The 21,079-nt window shown below is 42.9% G+C and overlaps 1 protein-coding gene across 1 annotated transcript; it reads left to right on the forward strand.

Annotated features, from left to right (window-relative positions):
- The first annotated feature begins 578 nt into the window (after nt 1-578).
- On the forward strand, nt 579-17,072 carry LOC132533115 (sulfotransferase 2A1-like). Its single transcript, XM_060173113.1, has 6 exons — nt 579-783; nt 1,928-2,136; nt 3,667-3,793; nt 6,960-7,054; nt 12,789-12,969; nt 16,845-17,072. Exons 1-6 carry the CDS (start codon nt 648-650, stop codon nt 16,955-16,957), a joined length of 861 nt encoding a protein of 286 aa, XP_060029096.1. The 5' UTR covers nt 579-647; the 3' UTR covers nt 16,958-17,072.
- Nucleotides 17,073-21,079: the final 4,007 nt, after the last annotated feature.

The following is a 21,079-nucleotide window of genomic DNA, read 5'->3' on the forward strand; positions in this document are numbered from 1 at the left end:
CAAGTATATATAAAGACAGCATTGTGAGTTTTAGAGTACTTTACCTTGAGTTTAGCTTAGCTCGTCTTAGATTGTGCTGCGTCCTGCATGAATAAAGAGATACTGCCTACAGCTCAACTATGAGTCCCTGGTCGTCTGTTACCTGCCCGTGAAGCCAGCCCGGCGAAAACAACCTAACCCGTCAAAAACGACAATTTTTAATAAAAATAATTTTTTGTCTTTTTTTAATTTTTAATTTTTTTGTTTATTTTACCAGTGTACTGCTCAGCTTTGGTTTATGGTGATGTGGGTGACTGAACCTAAGACCTTGGAATCTCAAGCAAGAGAGACTCTGTGCATAAAAATTATGCTGTTCCCCCCCAAAAAAAAAAAACCAAATATTTTTTTAAAGGAGGAAGGAAAGAAGTTCCCTCCCATAGCTCAGAGCCTGCTGGTATCATCTACTTTGAGACTCTGACTGGAAGGTTCAAATTCCTTTAGCAACTGACCCTCCTCCCCACACTCCCCAGCCACCACCTCCCCCCAAAAAAAAAATTCCTGGCAGAGGGAAGGGTCACTCTTGTCTATAAAAGCTGAGCTTCCAGCTGTCCTTATGACTCCCAGCACTGACTGCTTCCAGAGCTCCTAGTTCAAGTCCAAAGGGCATCATGTCAGAGGATTACATATGGCTGGAAGGGGTCCCCCTTTCAAGGAAGTATTTGACATCTAAATACCAGACTGGAGAGTGGAGGAATTTTATGTTCAAGGAAGATGACATCCTGACAGTGAGTTACCCTAAGTCAGGTAAGGAGGCAGAGCAGAGTAGAGACTGTCTGTGGGCATGTGTGTGTGGGGGGGGGGAGGACGGGGGTCTTCACTCACTCAGCAGATGACAGGCATCTCTGTAATCAGACCATGTGTGTGACATTTTGGGGGCACATGGAGCTGTACTCTGATGACAATCACAGAGAAGTACTGGAGCCGGACAGAGATGCCATAAGAACTTCTGAAGGGACAGGGGGTGTTGAAGGTATCCAAGGAACCCCCATCAGTAGTAAGCCCTAACCCAGATTCCCATGTTATACAGAGATGGAGGAGGACATCCAGAAAAGTCACAGGAAAGAACAGAGAGGAGGAGGCAGGAATTGGTGCACCTGCTTGAGCCCATATATGATCATGTGTTGTTTTCGATGGGTTATGTTGTTTTTGCCGGGCTGGCTTCACGGGCGGGTAACAGACGACCAGGGACTCATGGTTGAGCTGTAGGCAGTATCTCTTTATTCATGCAGGACGCAGCACAATCGAAGACGAGCTAAGTTAAACTCAAAGTACAGTACTGTAAAACTCACAATGCTGTCTTTATATATACTTGCCAAGTAAGGTGGAAACAGGATGTGACATAGAGAGGGTGGAGAGAAAAGTGACTGGTGAAAATCAGAGTGTGACAAAGAGGGGGCAGATTAGGCAAGAATCCTATCACTGAACCACAAATGCCCTGGAGGGAGGGTGGAACTTGTTAACAGTGGTTATGTAAATAGAATGAAGTGGTTATGTAAATAGAATAGTGTTAAACAGGGGGGATTTAAACCAAATGAAACAGAAGGGGTCTCATGCATACCAACAATCATGTGCAAGGGAAAACACTTCAGGGTTCTTCCTGCAAGAGGGGTCTAGAAAGTCAGCCCCAAGAACACAGATAGCAGGATGGTGGCTGCCAGGCGGCTGAAGGTGGATGCAGGGGACTGGGAGAAGAATTGATTCTTGGGGGCAAAGTTCAGATTGAACAGACCTGGTATTAATGTAACAAACACACACACACACACACACACACACACACACACACCTGAGATCCACTCATGAAAGTGTGATGTATTGATAGGCAGAATTAATAACAAAATGTCTTCAATCAAATCCAAAGCTGTGAGCTTCGTATATCCTTCTCATCTAGGGACTCACTGGATGATTGAAATCCTCTCCCTGATCCAAAACAAAGGAGATCCCAAGTGGGTCCAATCTGTGCCCATCTGGGACCGCTCACCGTGGTTAGAGGCCAGGAGACTGTATGAAGCCTTAGAGGCAAAGGAAGGCCCACGTCTCATCACCTCCCACCTCCCTATCCAGCTCCTCCCCAAGTCTCTCTTCACTTCCAAAGCCAAGGTCAGTGCTCTGTGGTCAAGGTCTGTGTGGCCAGTGGTTTAAAGACTGCAGTGTGTCTAGGACTCACCTGGAGGCCTGGAGAAATCTGGTCTCTCTTTGGAGGAGGAGAAGTAGGGGTGGAAAACACCTGTGTGGGCCTGAAACTTTGTGTTTCCTAGTGTCAGCTTGCACACCTGAGGACAGGTGTCCTCCACCCCACAGGCTCTGCACTGGCAGGTGTCCTCAGGGCCAGAGAGTGTCTCATCAGAGTCTAGGACACCCCTGTTGTGCGTCCAGCCAGAGTCTGGGGCAGGACTGTGCACTAGACAGCTGCCTTTGCTGCATGAAGAAGCAGCAGGCTGAGTGGATGGAAGCTGGAGGCCTGTCCTGAGGGGTGGGGGGAGCCCCAGGCCCAGCCTGGCTGTCAGGAGAAGCAGCCCCTTCAGACACAGCACAGGGACCTGGGCTCCTCAGCTGGCTCAGGGAAGGTCCTCACAGCCCAAGTCAGCAAAGGGAGCTGTGTGCTGGTGTCAGCAAGCACAGTCTTTCCTGGGGACAGGCAGGGGGCAGGTAGGGTGGGGGGCTAAGGGTGGGGGGCATATAGTGGTGCTGATCCCTCCAAACTTTCAGTTTCTGACCCCAGGGGATGTTTATTCAGAGACAAAAGAGCAGACAAAACAGGCAGAGAAAATGTCCAGGAAATGGGGATAGTCAGGAGTTTTTCTGGTTTCTTCTCTGGGACTTCACCCACTTGCCCTCATTACCCACCCCCAGCACTCCCAGAACTCCCTCAAGGGCATACTCTAGGGGAAAAGGAACCCTGAGGAGCACAGAGCACCATGGGAATTGTAGTTTCTGCTCCCCTTGTGTATGGACTCTTGGCTCCCAAGCTCATCAACCATGGTGCTGAGATCAGTGTTCCCAGAAGGGGCACAGAGACCCAGGATGAAACCTCCCTACATCAGCTCTGAAACCTAACTTCTGGAAGGTGGGGCTATTTTTCTTTCCACTAAAGGTGGAGGCTTAAATATATTGTGCATCTTAGAATTATTTTTCTTGGGGTTGGCAGTGGCACACCTGCTAGAGTGCATAGGTTATCACTGGTGAGTACCCAGGCAAAGATTCACACCCCACCCAGCTCCCATCCCCATCTGTGGGGGGAAGCTCCACAAGTGATGAAGCAGAGCTGCAGGTGTCTCTCTGTCTCTCTTCCTCTCTATCTTCCATCCCCTCTCAATTTCTGCCATATCAAGTACTGAACTACCTAATTACAAGTCATAACAGTCCTACACTTAGAGACAGAGACTACTGCAGTGTTTCTCAGAGGGGCTGGGATAGATGGTAAACGAGGCCCGTGTATGGAGACAGATGGACATTTGACATTGGGTGACCGTCACGGTGCAGGTAACCAAGTGGACATCAGAATGCTGCACCCCTGAAACTTCATTCAGTGCCATAAACTCTGTGACTGCAGTGTCCATGCCTTTTCCAGAGAGAAGAATGGGAAGGAGTTCACTGATGGTTCACTATCCCATTTGTTTTCCATTTTAGATAATTCACCTCATCAGAGATCCCAGAGATGTCTTGGTGTCTGGTTATTTTTTCTCAAAAATATGTTTTTATTTTCATCAATCAGCATCACTGCAAGCGCATTTTGAGTGTTTCATGCAAGGAAATGGTGAGTGGATGAGACATGGAGCTGGGAATGCAGAGTCCCCTGTCACCCTCGGGCCATTGTCGTCCTGGCTGCCCCACCTCTCATCTCCTTGTGGGCATAATGATCAGTGCAAGGAGCCACAGCTTCTCAGAGCATGGCCTGACCTGCACAGCAGCAGAACCCAGAGCCCTGTCAGCTGCCCTGCCCTCCATCATCCTCCCACAAGGATCACAGGGCTTCACTGCTACTCTGTGCCCTCCAAGGAAGGCCTCAAGTTATGCAGGCAGGAAGGCAGGCAGGCAGGCAGGCACGCACACACACACACACACACACACACACACACACACACCACCCCTTAGATTCCCAGGACTGTTTTGGACTCATCTTTGAAAACTCCGTTAGTCTTCTGTCCTCTGTGTCTCAAAACCCATTAATGATTCTAGGGGCTCTGTATTGCTATTATGAAGAAACCCTACCAAAGCAAAGGTCTCACCAAAACATCAGAGGCCTCAGGTTCCTCCTCTTACAGAAAATGATTAGAGTGAAGCTCATATTCCAGTCTGCCTCTGTGGTGAACATTCATATTCAGAACCAAGGGACTGGCAATGTGTGTGGTTCTCCCATAAGCAAGAGTTTCCAACAATCCTCAGTTCTGACCCAACAAACCCAGATCATTTACCAAAAACACAATGGAGAGGCCAAGCTGTCTGAATCCAGTAGAGTAAACATGTTACAGTGTATAAGGACCCTGGTTCAAGACTCCAGTCACCAACTGCAGGGTGGAAACTTCATGAACCATCAGTGAAGCAAGGATAGAAGTGTCTCTCTGTCTCTCTCTTGTTCTGTTTCACCTTTACTTCTCAATTTCTCTTTCTCTCTCCAATACATAATAAATAAATAACCAATGAATTGACTGACAATTCCTCCTCTTCCTCCTCCCTTTCCCACTCACTGTCCTTGTTCTTCGCCTCATCGTCCTATTCCTTCCCCTCCTCTTCCTCCTTCTCCCCTCATGGACAAGTTGAAGCTGTTTCTTTCACCGTTCCCTAAGGAACTTTGATGTGGTTGTTTCTTCTTGGCTCCAATGTATCTTCTGCTTTATTCACCTGCATGGTGTTCTTGCATGGGTTCGGGCTGGAGGCCTCAGATATGTAGGGTATGACAGGAGTTCCCTGGACCTTGTTATAGATAACATGTTTACACACAGGAGGAAGTCCTTCTGTTCTTTGCCTGAATAAGCTTTATGGAGACTTGGGCTTGACCACCGGACTGAGAAGAAGTCTCTCCTGAGAATCAGTGTCTCATTACACCTTGACCTTGAAGGATAAGAGAGGTTGCATAGACAACCTGGATGGTTGAAAGTAAGGTTCATGTAAGATGTGTCAAGGCAAAAGATAAGGAGTTGAAGCAAGACTTTATTCTTTTGAAAAAAGACACAGAGCTGACACAATGGGATCAGGCAGCAGCACAACTCCACACCCCTCCCTTTTCTCTCTCTCTTAAATTTTATTTATTTTTCCTTTTGTTGCCCTTATTGTCTTTTTATTGTTGTGTTTATTATTGTTGTTGTTATTGATGTCATCGTTGTTAGATAGGACAGAGAGAAATGTAGAGAGGAGGGGAAGACAGAGAGGGGGATAGAAAGATGGACGCCTATTGACTTGCTTCACTGCCTGTGAAGCGACCCCCCTGTAGGTGGAGAGCAGGAGGCTCGAACCAGGATCCTTAAGCCGGTTCTTGCGCTTTGTGCCACATGTGCTTAACCTGCTGTGCTACCACCTGACTCCCTCCCCTCCCTTATTTTTTCTATCTGATTGAAAGCTGCCCCCCTCCACCCTTGGCCAGGCTTCAGAGCTCAGTCTCCTCATTGTCTAAATGAAGGCAGGAAGAGAACTGAGGGTCTTCACTGGAGGATAATCAGGCACTGCAAGTATTATCTGAGCCTGAAAGAATGCAGAGAGGTGAGCACAGGCAGCTATAGATGAGAGGAATCTTACCCACAACAACTGTGAATAATAAATGCTCCTCTGAAGAGAAGAACTAGCCACATCTGATACCTGCCAAGTATAAACAGATTACAGTTAAAATATGGTTGAGTGACTGGAGAGGCAGCATAATGGTTCTGCAGACTTTCAGGCACGAAGATCTGAGGCCTCAGGTTCAATCCCCAGCACCACTATCAGCAAGAAATGAGCAGGCTTCTTCTGTCTCTCTCTCTCTTTCTCTCTCTCTCTCTCTGTATGTGTGTGTGTGTATATACCTAACTCTGCCTCTCTCATGAAAATTAATACATATGTATATGAAATGAAGAAAAAAAATATGAGTGACCTTCTAAGATAATGATCTAAGGCATGGGAGCAGGCTATATATAGTGGAAGTGTGGTGAAGACACTCCTGAATTTATAAAAAACAAAACAAAACAGTCTCAATTTGAAGACACATTTATGGTCTCAAATGAATTATCACTGACCAGGGCTGAGAATAGTTCACTAGGTAGGGTGCCCATCTTCCCAAAAATGTGTCCTGGGTTCAAATCACAACACCAGATGGGCAGGTGCTGTGGTACCAGGAGAAGTTCTGGTGCCGTGATGTCTCTCTCTGTCTCTGTCACTGTCTGTCTCATCCATAATCCTATCTCTGTCTGAATGGAAACACTGCCCTGGGAGCAATGAAATCTCACATACTCAAGGCCAGGCACTAGGAAAACAAATGCTAACAAGCAAAAAACAAAACAAAACAAAATCTCAGAAAAAGAAAGAGCACAAGTCAGTCTTCATGGGAAAGCTGCAGTGGGACTCTGAGGTGGGAGAGAAAAGCAGAAAGGCAAAGGCAGGGAGGTCACCTTCCAGCATTGGGTGAAGATATCATTTAGTCCAGATGTGCAGATGCTCAGAGAAGGCAAGTGGGGAAGAGAGGGTGGGATCTAGTCCTAGGACCACAAAGTTTCTGCACAGCTCATCTCAGAGACCTGGGAGCTGGAGTCAGAGCCTGCTCTGAGCAAACTAGACTTACCTGGTGTTGAATGACAGCTCTCTATCATGATGCTTCCTCATTCAGCAGATTGACACTGACAGGAGGTGTCAATATGCCAGGTTTGTGCTGCTTACACTCAAAGTCAAGATGGTGGGTAGTTCCTGGGGTATACAGGGCCTTTCTCTCACTGCCTTCTCTCCCCATTCCCGTGCAGTCTGCTATGGATCCTGGTTTGAGCACACACGGGGCTGGATGTCCATGAAAGGGAAGGAGAACTACCTGTTGCTGAGTTATGAAGAGCTGAAGAGGGTAACTATGGTTGTGGAGCTGCCATGCACCCTCTATCTCCACCTGCCTCCCTCTGTCCCAACCTCTGTGCTCTGCCACCTTCCTGGTCACAGCTGGCTTTATGTAGGCCATCAGCAGTGACACCAGCCCCTGCTCTCCATGCCATTCCTCTTCTTTTGTCACTTCCAAACTCCTGGCTGCTTGTGTCTGGGTCTTTCTCTGCTCCATCTCTCAGCATCTGGAGGGGTGCTCTTTACATAAAAATGTGTTGCATTCTTTTCCCCAAAATCTCTTTAGTGAGGAAATGATGACTCTGTGGCAGTTGTTGTTTCACTGGGTGGATTATCTGTCTCCCAGCAATGGTGTCTGCACACTGCTCCCCCCATCCATCCAAGTCCCTCACCACCTCTGCACACCTGCACTCTTGGCTCCCTCCCTCCCCACCACCCTGGAGTCAGAGTCCTTTACTTGGCTGCAATATCTCACCCCCAGTCCAAGCTTCACCCTGTGTTTCCCTTTTCTTCATTTGCTTCTTAAGTACCACCTATATATCTGACCATCCATTGTTCTTCCTGCTCCCTTCGCTTATCTCACTTCACACGATTCCTTCAGTTATACTCAAGATCTGGAAAAGAACAATACCCTAGCATTTCTCTCAGCTGAGTAGTATTCCCTGTGTTTATGGACCACAGCTTCCTTTTTTATATTGATAATTTAATATTTATTTACAAAATTACAAGGCAAAAGGGGTATAATTCCATACTGTTCCTACCACCAGAGTTCCATATCCCCTTCTACTGTAAGCTACAATAGTTTCCTAAAGTTGCAGATATGGATTAACTATTATTTCTATAACCACCTGTCTATATTTGTACATAATGGCCCATTTTTAACATCTCATCCCTTTAAAAATGTTTCTTTTTAGTTATTTAATAACTATTGACACGACTGTAGGATAAATGGGGGTACATTTCCACACAATTCCTGCCACCAGACTTTCAAAACCCCATCCTTTCCATTGGAAGGTTCCCTATTCCTTATCCCTCTGGGAGTATGGACCAAAATTCTTTATGGGGTGCAGAAGGTAGAAGGTCTGATTTTTGTAATTGCTTTTCCACTGGACATGGGCATTAGCAGGTCAACCCATACCTCCATCCTATTTCTATCCTTCCCTAGTCAGATTGAGCTCTGGAGAGGTGGGGTTCCAGGACACATTGCTGAGGTTATTTGTCCAGAGAAGTTGGGTTGGAATCTTGATAGATTCTGCAACTTGGTGGCAGACAGGATCTGAGATATAAAGTAGGAAGATATAAAGCAGTACAAAATGGTCAATGACCAGGAACTAAAAAGTATGAGCAGAGCAGATGAGAATAGGGATCTGAGAGTGAAAAGGAGCTAGGCAGTTCATTTTAGGCATGTTCCTAGGGGCCCATCACCATCGTAGTTTCTGCTTGAGTTTGATAGCTAACATGAAGTTGGATAAAGATATTGTCTAAGAAGATGGTGTCAGAGTAGAGAAAAGGACTAGAATGTTGGCTTAGCCTCCATTCTTGAAAAAAAATCTATGAGTAATACAGGTCCTGGAAAAGGTTGACAGAGGACCTAGTAGGGGTTATATTTTTATGTGGAAAACTGAGAAATGTTATGCATGTACAAACTATTGTCTTTACTGTCAACTGTAAAACATTAATCGCCACACAGCTGCTGCTGGTCCATAGTCCCACCTCCCAATCCCCCAATAATGAAACTGAGTCAGGGTATATATATATATATATATATATATATATATATATATATTTACATTTAGCACAGGAGCCTGTGTAACCTGAGTCCCTGCTAGTCTGAACTCACAGTTTATGGTCACAGCTGGGAACACTGCTGACTGCTTTCATTTCAGGACCATTCCTGGAGTGGAAGGGCAGGATATCCAAGCTTCCCTCTTGGAGGCTGCAGCAGTTCTTACCCTTCCTACTTTATGGTGAGGGCAAGATCCTGGGAAGGCCTGTAAGAGGGTTTATGATGCTATTCCTGATGTAAGTGACCTGTGATGGTGGAAAGAGGGATCCATTAGAGGTCAAAGCCTATCATATTCGATGATTCCCTGACTAGGGCCCCAGATGATAGAACAGTGTGGTATTGAGCAACAATACCATTATTAAGTGAGCAATTTTCTTGCCTTATCCTAGTTTTACAATGCTTTCTTTATCTGACAGCCTTAGACTTTCTCCCAGTTGTTCAAGTGTTGAGTGGCATTTGTTGAACCCAACCAGAATTAGACTTTTGGGATTGGTCTTCTTTAGGTGTTTCTGCTAGATTGCCAAGATAATTTGGTCTAAGTCTGAGCAATTAGTGAATTTAGGGTGATTGGGCAGTAGCACACTGGGTTAAGTGCACATAGTATCAAGCACAAGGACTCACAGAAGGATCCTGGTTCAAACCCCCGCTCCCCACCTGCAGGGGAGGTCCACTTCACAAATGGTGAAGCAGGTCTTCAGGTATATATTTTTCTCCCTCTCTATCTCCCCCCTTCTCAATTTCTCTCTGTTTTATCAAAGAAAAAAAAAAGGAAAAGAAAAAATGACCACCAGGAGCAATGGATTTGTAGTGCAGGCACTGAGCCCCAGTGATAACCCTTGAGACAAAAAGAGGAAAAAAAAAGAGAGAATTTAGGATGCCTTCTTTAAGAATTTCTAACAGGATTCCAGGCTTATTAGTTCTAAGTCTACTCACAGAGGACCACTGAGCATCTATACCTTGAGTTATATAAGTTCTCCTTTCCTGTACACAGTACCCTAAACCCTAGCCTGTTTCTAGCATCTATAAATTTTTTAGATGATGTGCCCTCCAACGTGGAAGCAGGTAGCCTCATATATTGGGAAAGATCTCACTAGACTAGAGGATTTAGCCTGTTGACATCTCAGTCTTGGTGTTTGATGACAATCCTTAATAACATGTCAGTAGCAGCATAATGTGGCATGGAAGCTCTGGTAGCGTTGATTTGGTTGAGATCAACAGAGGTAGTATGGTGTTAAGGAACCAGAGAGAAAAGTTATCAAGAAATATGGGCATAGTCCGAGGGGTTCCAGGACTAGGAGAAATGAGGATCTTGAGTGGTTTCTTATAGTCTTTGAAAAAGTTTTAAATAGCAATAGTTAATTATTATTACAACAAAGTTAGTTGGGGGTTGATTTCTCTGAAAATCCAAGGGTTAGTTTCTACTATTTAACCTCACTTTGCTTTGTACCCTTTAGGGATATCTGGAAATATCCATATTTTAGATACTTACAGGGCCAAATGGATTTGATCTATCTAAACTACTCACTAAACTACTAACTAAAGTTGTAGTTAACTTTGGTATTTAAAAAAAAAACTATGTATACAGATATATTTTTTGAGCTCCTTGAGTAATTTGAGCCCAGTGTCAGAGTTTGATCATCTTGCATATATAATACCTTAAATACTTAATATAAAAAATATTTATACTTAGGTTTATAGTCTAGGTAGCTAGAGAACTTGAAGTATTAATTCTATTCCCCCCATGACATATTATATTAATAATGGGGTTATAATTTCATACCTTTTCTACCACTGGAGGTCTATGTGCCTACTACCTCCTAGATACAGTATTCCACAGTATCCAGTATTCTACAGTATTCCACAGTCTGAATATGGGATGAATTTTTGTTGGTTTCAAGTTTATGTGCTCAGTTTTCTAGATTCCACATATTAGTGAAACCCTCCTGTAGTTGTCTTTTACCTCTTATCCAGTCATCTATCAAAAGGGCATTTTGGTTGCTTCCATATTTTGGCAGTTGTGAATAATGCAACTATGAACATGGAGATACATATATCCCTTCATATTCATGTTATTATCTCTTTTGGATAAATGCGTAGGAGTGGGATTTCTGGGTTTTGACGTATTTCCATTTGTATTTGTTTAAGGATTCTTGATACTGGTCTCCATAGTGGTTGCACTAATTTATATTCCCACCAGCAGTGTAATTGTGTTCCTTTCTCTCCACATCCTTTCCAACAATTATCCTCTCTTGTTTTGTTGATGAAGGGCATTCTAACAAGTGTGTTGTTGGACCACAGCTTCCTTAATCATTCATCTGTCATGGAACATCTGGGTTCTTTCCATGACTGAACCATTATAAACTGTGCTGGTATGAACGTAATTACACAGGGTTTTTTCTTTTTTTTTTTTTTGATAGGTGTTTTTTGTTCTTTGGTTAGAAACATATTTTCAAATTTTGGTTTTGTGGTGGCTTTATATTTTTACTGATGACAATCTGATATCCCTGCTTTTATATGTCATTTTATTCCTTTCCCTTATAGTCAACATCTTTATTTTCCCCTTCCCTCTCATTAGGAAATAAATAAAATATTCAAATATATATTTGAACAAATTGTTTAATAATCAGGAATGTAATGTAAAAAATATTGCAAATGAGATTGTGGTCTTCCTTTTGGAAAAAGCTAGGAAATCAATTTTAAGTATATTCCAAGGGGCCCATGAATATACTAATTTTGCCTGAGCCCAACAGATAACATTCAGGTGGGCTAAAGGTATTTTCTGGAGAAGTTGATGTCAGAGCTGGAAATAGGACTAGAAAGCTGGATCATGGAAGAGAGTTGCTCCCAAATATGGGAAAAGTATATAAATACCATTAACTGCAAACCCTATTGATCTGATCTGGGGCCCATATTTAGCACAGGAGCCTGTGTAACCTTTGCATCCATGTAGGTCTGAGCTTGCATTCTGTGCTCATATCTAGGAACATTCTAGTCTTCACTCACTTCAGGACCTGCTGGGCTAGCCTGAGAGTGTTTCTTCCTGGGCACGTGCTCTCTAGTTTGGAGAGAACTTGACCGGAGCCAACCTGGGCTGCTGCTTACTCAGCGACTCAGGAGAGGAACCAGGAACCGTGGCTGAGTGGGAATGCAATGCAATCCTTTATTGAATAGAGAAAAATGCCTTTTATATCTTCTGAAGAGGAAGTGGCAAGTGGGAAAAGGAATGGCTAGGAAAGGGAGTGGAGTGCGAAATCTTCCATAGCAGCTGTTGCGAAGGTTCTAACCAGTGGGGATTAAACCAATAGCCTGCAGGCAGGGCGGGTCTCAGGCAAAACAGTGATTATGTAAATAGACCAAAGCAATGCAATGGATCTGGCATAATGACCAACAAGGACCCATCTTCCTCAAGTGGCAGAGTATGTTGAACTAGTCTCCCTTCAGAGAGTAGAGCAGGCCTGCCATTGTTCTACATTGAGGGCAAGGTCCTGTAGAGGCCCTCTGGAGGGTCCATGATACTCTTCCTGATAGAAATTGCCAGTGATGGTGGAGAAAGAGATTCATTAGAGATCTAGGCCTATCATATCTACCTGGGAATACCAGGATTCCCTCACTAGGGGTCTGGATGATGGGGTGGCCCAGTAGTGACCAAAAGAGCCATAATTTAAGTAAGCCAGTCAGAGTTTCTTTAGAAGACCTGGCTGCTTTCCTGTCTGAGTAATAAGATATTCTGAACTCAATTTTATGAGAAAATGCCCTCAACCTCTACAACTTTAACACCCGGTGTTCTCCATTTCACCCTTTCACCTTCCTTCCTCCTGGTCAACCAGCTCAGACAATTCTCATTTCTACACTTTGTATCTTCAGTATTTCCCTTCCCTTCTACTCATACTGCTGCTTCTGTACTCTCATCCTTCTCTGGAATCTTTCCTTTTCCTGTCATCACTCTGATTTCTCCAAGGACACAAGGAGCACCATAGAGAAGATCTGCCAGTTCCTGGGCAAGAACTTAGAGCCAGAAGAGATTAACTCAGTCCTCAAGCACAGCTCCTTCCAGGCTATGAGAGACAACAAAATGACGAACTACACAATTCTGGATGACGCTTATTTTAATTTGAATAATGGTCCATTTCTGAGAAAAGGTAAAATAAATGTTTTACTTCACTGGCTATGTCAATACATGGATGGGCTTCTGTTTAATGTTGATAGTAATTAGGACTGGGAGGTATTTGAGTTGTGTCCTGGTGGGAGTGTCTCTTTCATAGTCAAGAAGTGAACACTAGGGGGTTGGGTGGTGGCGCAGTGGGTTAAGCGCATGTGGCACAAAGTGCAAGGACCCGTGTTAAGATCCCGGTTCAAGTCCCTGGCTCCCCACCTGCAGGTGAAGCAGGTCTGCAGGTGTCTATCTTTCAGTCCCTCTCTCTGTCTTCCCCTCCTCTCTCCATTTCTCACTGTCCTATCCAACAACAACAACAACAATAATAATAACTACAATAAAAAAGGCAATAGGGAGTCGGGCTGTAGCGCAGCGGGTTTAGCGCAGGTGGCGCAAAGCACAAGGACCGGCATCAGGATCCCGGTTCGAACCCCGGCTCCCCACCTGCAGGGGTTCGCTTCACAGGTGGTGAAGCAGGTCTGCAGGTGTCTATCTTTCTCTCCTCCTCTCTGTCTTCCCCTCCTCTCTTCATTTCTCTCTGTCCTATCCAACAATGACAACAACAATAATAACTACAACAATAAAACAACAAGGGCAACAAAAGGGAATAAATATATAAAATAAATATTAAAAAAAAATTTAAAAAGGCAATAAAAAAAAAGAAGTGAACACTGCATTTGAGAAGTTGCTGAGATCTGTTCTGTTCCCTTGACTCAGCTGAGGTGACTCAGCCAGTTTTGTCAGATCTGACAGTAGCCTTTCCATTCCACTAAGAGTGACCAGATGAACCCCTACTCCTGCCCAATGATCAGCTAGGATTGATCTGGGACAAGTCATGTTGGTTTCTCCCCACAGGTGATTGAGAACTATCTCACACCAAGAAATGTAAAAAGGAAAAGGAGAAACAAACATCTTTCCACTTAGCTGAGAGCCTGTGTTGCTGTCAGAGACTGTGAGAACCCTTGTAATGAAAAGTCCTTGGCCTGTTCCTGATTCAAGTAGAGAATTTTTCCTGATTTGAGAAGGATGATTCCATTTGTGCAGCTGAGAGAACCCACCTGTAGATGAGAGAAGGGAATCCACCTGTCTAGTGGCTAAGTGGTTAGAGCATTAAAAAATGTCTTTTTTATAATTTTTAAAGCATAGTGGGATTTGTCTAGGGTGTTTGGTTGGCTTGGACTCTTTAAATCCTTTATAGGCCATTTTTTTAATTTAAGGATATTTAAAAAATAACTCCCCAATTTTCTGTTGGCTCATGGGCAGCTCTCTTAATCAGTTTTGTATTTCTTAAGTTCCTGAATGCTTTGCTCTAGGGAAGATGTTTGTTTAGAACATTATCCTTAACACTCTCTCCTACCTTCTTCACCACATAAAGATCCTTGGTCCATACTCCCAGAGGGGTAAAGAATGGGAAAGCTTAAGTGCACATGAAGCAAAGCACAAAGGACCACTGTAGGGATTCCAGTTCAAGTCCCCAGCTCCCTACCTGCAGGAGGTCGCTTCACAAGCGGTGAAGCAGGTCTGCAGGTGTCTCTCTTTGGGGATTCAGCAGTAGTGGAGTGGGTTAAGAATGGGAAAGCTTCCCCCACACCATTATAAGCCAGAGATGATCAGTGCTCTGGTTATAAAAATAAATAAATAAGTCCTCTCTACCTTGGTTAATACCTCTATACTTCCTGAGAAGCAAAGAGCACACTATTTTTATCCTTTCCTCTCAGAAAGGATACCACAGTGTTTATGCTAAAGACTTGCATAGCTAAGATCCCAGATCTAATTATTAGCACCACCATAAACTAGACCTGGACAATTATCTAATAAAAAGTAAGTAAGCAAGCAAACAAACAAGAACCAGAAACACAACTCCTTCCAGTTAAGAGGCTAAATTGAAAGGGACAGCTCCCTAACCTCTGCCTGTGTAACTGAGCCTGCTTTAATAGTATGGATGCTACAAAAGGATAGGCAATGGAATTTAACAATCATTATGTTGCCTGTGACAAGACAGAGTCAAACAGTGAGCTTCCTCTTGTGCACCTTTACCTCCCGTTGTTCAGAGCTTCTCCTCCAGGAGGCAGCCATATTGGATTTCCAACCCAGTCATGGATTTCTGTATAGATAAGGGAGCAGAGGGCAATATCTTCAAGAACACTGACAACAATGATGGACTAAAACTGCAGTGTGGTTCATACAATTTAGCTGGTGATATGACTTACTGTGTAGTTGGAATTAAATCTGCACAATTTTATAGGCTGTGAGAAAATGGATAGAAATTCATATATATATATATATATATATATATCAAATCTATCATCTATCTATCATCTATTTATCTATCATCTATCTTTTTTTAAACATAACTCCAATGCTTGTAAAGCTTCTCCATATTCTTTTAATTGTTTTTATCTTTATTTATTTATTTATTGGGTAGATACAGCCATAAATCAAGAGGGAAAGGGGAGGTAGAAAGGAAGAGAGACAGAGAGACACCTGCAGCATAGCTTCACCACTCATGAAGCTTTCCTCCTGCAGGTGGGGACTGAGGGCTCAAACCTGAGTCCTGTGCATTGTAACATGCACGTTCAACCAGTTGTGTCATCACCCGGCCCCTATCTATCATCTATATCTATCTATCTATCTATCTATCTATCTATCTATCAATCATATATCTATCATCTATCTCTATCATCTATCTACCATTATCTATCATCTCTCAGAAGCCTTATCTGTGTCTTTTTTTTTTTTTGATCTGGAAAGTACAAAGAGATACATTCTAAAAATTAATCAATATCCACCATAGTGAAGGAAGTCATAATTATTATTGAGATGTTCTGAGAGACACGTTAAATATGGCTGTTCTTATTGGGGCTGTTCTATTGATCCCCCTAGCATGATATTTAGATCCTTTCTATCTGGGACCAGAACAAATACTTCATCTTACCCTCAGTGGATCACACAGCAAAGCACTGAGGGGCTTACTGGTGGTGATTCCATCCACTCTAGTGGGACATATCTCACATTCAGGTCAAAACAGAGAGCTTTACTTTTAGCCATGAAAGTAGCTATTAGCCTCACTGTTTATAGCAAATGGAGTGTGCCTGGTATCAAGTTGGCATACTGTCATCTTTATCAAATAAGAAGAAGAAAGGAAAAAAGGAGGGAGGGAGGAAGGGAAATGATAGATGAAGACATAAATATATTTCTTATTAATGTCTCTTTTTAATATTTTTTATTTATGAGAGAGAGGAGAGACAGGAGAGAGAGAAAGAGAGAGAGAAAGAGAGAGAGAGGAGTACACTTAGCACTGGCTCATGGTGGTCCTGGTAATTGGATCCTGGACTACTGCACCTCAGGCATGAAAGAGTTTTGCATGGCCACTATGTTATTTTCCCTGTTTTTCATACTAATTTCTTACAGAAATATTATTTAGAGGCCCAGGCATTGGTGCAACTGGTTAAACACACACATTATAGTGTGCAAGGACCCAGGTTCAACCCCTGATCTCCACCTGGAGGGGGGAAGAAGCTTCACGAGGTGAAGCAGGACTGTAGGTGTCTGCCTCTTTCCCTTTCTATCACTTCCTCTTCTTTTAATTCCTCTCTATCTCTACCCATTAATAAATAAATAAAAATATTTTAAAAATATGATTGAATGTATTGAAATCCAGTAGGCAGGTAGCCTTTCCCTTCAGGATGTTAGAATGAGTCTAACCCAGTTGCAGACAGATGTGAAAGTCAAGAAAGTTCAGCTGTTAGTGCTGCAGGACTTTGAACCTGCTGAGTGAGACCTCAGCAGCAGGTGCTGGAGGAGTGGGGCCGGGACTCACAGTCCTGAATCTCACCTGAATGTCTGTTTCCTGTGGGTCAGGCATTTCCGGAGACTGGAGAAACCACTTGACGGTGGCCCAGGCAGAAGCCTTTGACAGAGCATTCCAGGAGAAGATGGTGGATCTCCCTCCAGAGCTGTTTCCCTGGGAGTGACGTCTGAACCAAGTCTCTAGATTCCTTGTGGCTGTTGCCCATTGTTCTCTCATCTTTCTATGTGTACGTGATGAGGGTCATCAAATAAAACTACTTATTTTAGGTGAAACATGGACTTCTCAAATCCAAGAACCTTTAATGGCTTTGAGAACTATTGTAATGGATTCCCAATTCATTTTTTCCCCTTTCTACCTTTATTTCTCCCTCCTTTCCTTCCTACCCTCCTTCTTTCCTCCCTTCCTTCCTTCCTTTCTTTGTCTATGAGGGGTTTTTGATGGGACTCTGCACCCACAAATTTTCACAGCTCAAATAAGACAATTTTTTTATATAGTCTCATATAAAAGATAACAGACAGATGTAGAAAGATATGGTGGGTGAATGAGACATACCACAGCCCTGCTCTACCATTCATATATCTTGCACAGATGCTCCCAAGATGGCTGGGGCTGGAGGCTCAAAATCCAGGCCCCTGCATGGTAAAGTGTGACTGTATCAGATGAACTCTCTTTCCTATTCCCATTTACCTCTGTCGGTCTAGCTTCGCAGTTGGGAGACAGACCACCAGGGACTCATGGCTGAGTGGTACACAGATCAGTCTTTATTCATGCGGAACACAGCACAATATAAGCCATCTAAACTAAACTAAAACTAATCACAATCCTGTACTTATATATACACTAGCCAAGTAGGGTGGGAACAGGCTGTGACATAGAGAGGGTGGAGCGAAAAGTGACTGGTGCAAATCAGGGTGTACTACAAGAGGGGGCAGAGCAAAAACACATCAAGAACCAGTGGGGATTAAACCAATGCCCTGCAGGCAGGGTAGTGCTTAGTTAATAGCAGTTATGTAAATAGAATACAGTGTTAAGCAGGGGGGATTAAACCAATGAAACAGAAGGGGTCTTAGAAGCATACCAACACACCTCTTTGCTTAATGAGCAGGAATAAGGCATGTGAAGGTGTACCCATCGTTTCCAGGCTATGTGCACAGAATCATGGTAGCACTTGCTTGCTGGGGTTTCAATTCACTTTGCCCCCTGATCTCCAAGTTAAGTTTCATTCCTTAAGATCTTCTCCTTCTGATGTTTGTTATTCCATATAGGAACTGTCCTCCTGCTCTTCTCTTTCTCCTTATTCTTCTTCTCTTCCCCTCTTCTCTTTCTCCTTCTCCTCCTTCTCCTTCTCCTCTTTCTTCTCCTTCTTCCTTCTCTTTCTTTTATTAGCAATTTAATATTGATCTACGAAATTATAAAATAATAGTGATATAATTCCATAATGTGCCCACCACCAGAGTTCTGTGTCTCATTCTCTCAAATGGAAACTGATGTAATTCTCCCAAGGTCACAGACATGGGCTCATTCTATAACTATCTCCCTGTATCTATGTATCTATCTATGTATCTATCATCATCATCTATCTATCATCTGTCTATCATCTATCTATATATCTAGATACACACACACACACATCTACCTATATTCCACAGTCCTGCCTTTATTTCCTTTCTAGTTTACCACATATATATTACTACTTCCAAGAGTCTTTCCTTGATTCCTCTTCTCTCTCAAGTGAAACCATGCTTCGTTTCCTCTGGTGTTTTCCAGATTTGCTTCCCATTTAGGGAATATTTACATGGGGTAGTTGGCCATTTGTCATCCCAGGAAACTGGATACTGGTCCTGTGTCCCTGGCAATGGGTGGTCTGTGTTTTCACAATTTTGTCCATCTACTGTGGTGGCATAGCTGTAGCTGTGGGAAGAGGGAAATGAGGTCCTCAGCAATTGGCCATCTTGGCCACACCTTTCTACATCCTCTTTAATGTGGATCTGTTCTTATGACATGGATTTCCTCCCAATTTAGTCAACATATCTCACTTTCAGATTTTGCTGCTTTCTGTAAGTAAAACTGAGAAAACTTTTCATTTGTAAATCAGAAACCCTCAAGGGAAGGAATGAAGTTATTGTGTGTGAACTTTTATTTGTTTTTGCCACAGGACTGCTCAGTTTTGGCTTAAGGTGGTGCAGGGGATTGAACCTGGGACCTGAGAACCTCAAGCATGAGACTCTGTTTTCATAACCATTATGCTGTCTCCCTGCCTGAATTTTTGACATCAATGCATACTGCTTTCTCAGAAGAGAATTCCTTACTCCTGCATTTAATTTATCTGGATTTTCATCAGGGGAAAACATGCATGCATTTCTAAATGTTTATGTTTTATAAAGGATTTATTTCTATATTGCTTTAATTTTTTTCAGGATCAGAAGATTGTATCTATGCTTTCCTTCATTTTCCTATTTAGATTAGTTGAATTTGTCTTTTGGCTGGCGAAATAACTCAGGTGGATAGTGCATTGCTTTGCCATGTGCATGACCCAGGCTTGAGTCTGGCCCCTGATGCATTGAAAGGAGCTTCAGTTCTGTGTTCTCTTTCACTCTCTTCCTCTTCCTCTGTCTCACTAACTCTATCTTCAAAAAAAAGTGAAGTTTTTTCTTTTATATTTAAACTTGAACAACAGAAAATTTTAATATTTATTTATTTTCCCTTTTGTTGCCCTTTTTATTGTTGCTGTAGTTATTATCATTGTTGTTACTGATGTCATAGTTGTTAGATAGAACAGAGAGAAATGGAGAGAGGAGGGGAAGACAGAGACAGGGAGAGAAAGATAGACTCCTGCAGACCTGCTTCACCGCCTGTGAAGCGACTCCCCTGAAGGTGGGGAGCCGGGGTTCCTGAGCTACCAACCGACTCCCCCCCTGAAATTTATTTTTATATGACAAAAAAGTTATTGTAACACTTACTTCCTCTCAGTAGATACCAGTTATCACAAGTGGATGATACAAAAGACTTCTTTAAAAAAACATTTGTGATTTAATACTGATTTATAAAATTATAATATAATACTGGTATAATTCCGTAATATGCCTATCACCAGTATTCTGTGTTCCCATCCCCTCCAGTGGAAATTGCAGTAGTTTTCCCATGGTCACATATATGGGTTGACATTATAACTATATCTATCTATAATCTATCAATCTCTGTATATATTTTTGCCCATATTTTATTTCATTTTATTTTGGTTATAATAACAGTGTAGTTTAATTTACTTTATGCTTGACAGAGTTAGTTTCTGTCAGGCTGAGCTTCATTGACGGGAGACAGACGACCCGGGACTCATGGCTGGGTTGTACGCAGTATCTCTTTATTCATGCAGGACGCAGCGCAATCTATACCAAGCTAAGCTAAAAACTAAAAACTACAAACAATCTTATCCTTATAAATATACTAGCCCAGTAGGGTGGGAACAGGATGCGACACAGAGAGGGTGGAGAGAAAAGTGACTGGTGAAAATCAGGGTGTGACAAGGAGAGGGGGCAGAGCAAAAACATATCATGAACCAGTGGGGATTGAGCCAATGCCCTGCTGTGGTTATGTAAATAGAATACAGTAGTTATGTAAATAGAATAGTGTTAAGCATACCAACAAGTTTCCTTTTTAATTTTTTTATTAATGATTAAATATTAATTTACAAAATTACAAGATAACAGGGATACAACGCCACACCGTTCCCACCACCAGAATTCTGAATCTCCAGTCTCTCTGTTGTAAGCTATAGCAGATCTCTTAAGGTTGTAGATATAATATAATAATAACTATTATTTTTTCAACTGTCAGTCTATATTTGTATATATTTGTCCTCCTTACCCCTTTTTTCCTATGGCCATCTTCTCTTCCTTTCCAAGTTACACATACACATATTACTACATCCAAATGTCCCTCTCTTTTTCCTCTTCTCTTTGGGTCCTAAGGGAGTTGGAGTTCAGAGCCCTCTGGTCATCTTCCCCACTGTTGTTTCTCTCCCACTGGGAATATGGATCAAAATTCTTTTTGGGGTGCAGAAGGTGGGAGTTTTGGCTTCTGCTGTAATTGCTTCTCTGCTGGACATGGGTATTGGCAGGTCAATCCATACTCCCATCCTGTTTCTATATTTCTCTAGTGGGGTGGTTGCCCATTTTTTACCTATGTTCCTGCCTTCACTTCCTTTCTGAGTCATACCCACAACTATTATTACTTCTGAGAGTCCTTCCTTTTTTCCTCTTCTCTTTGATAATGGACATAGTTTCTG

Source organism: Erinaceus europaeus, chromosome 2 (assembly GCF_950295315.1).
Source record: "Erinaceus europaeus chromosome 2, mEriEur2.1, whole genome shotgun sequence".
NCBI classification, from domain to species: domain Eukaryota; kingdom Metazoa; phylum Chordata; class Mammalia; order Eulipotyphla; family Erinaceidae; genus Erinaceus; species Erinaceus europaeus.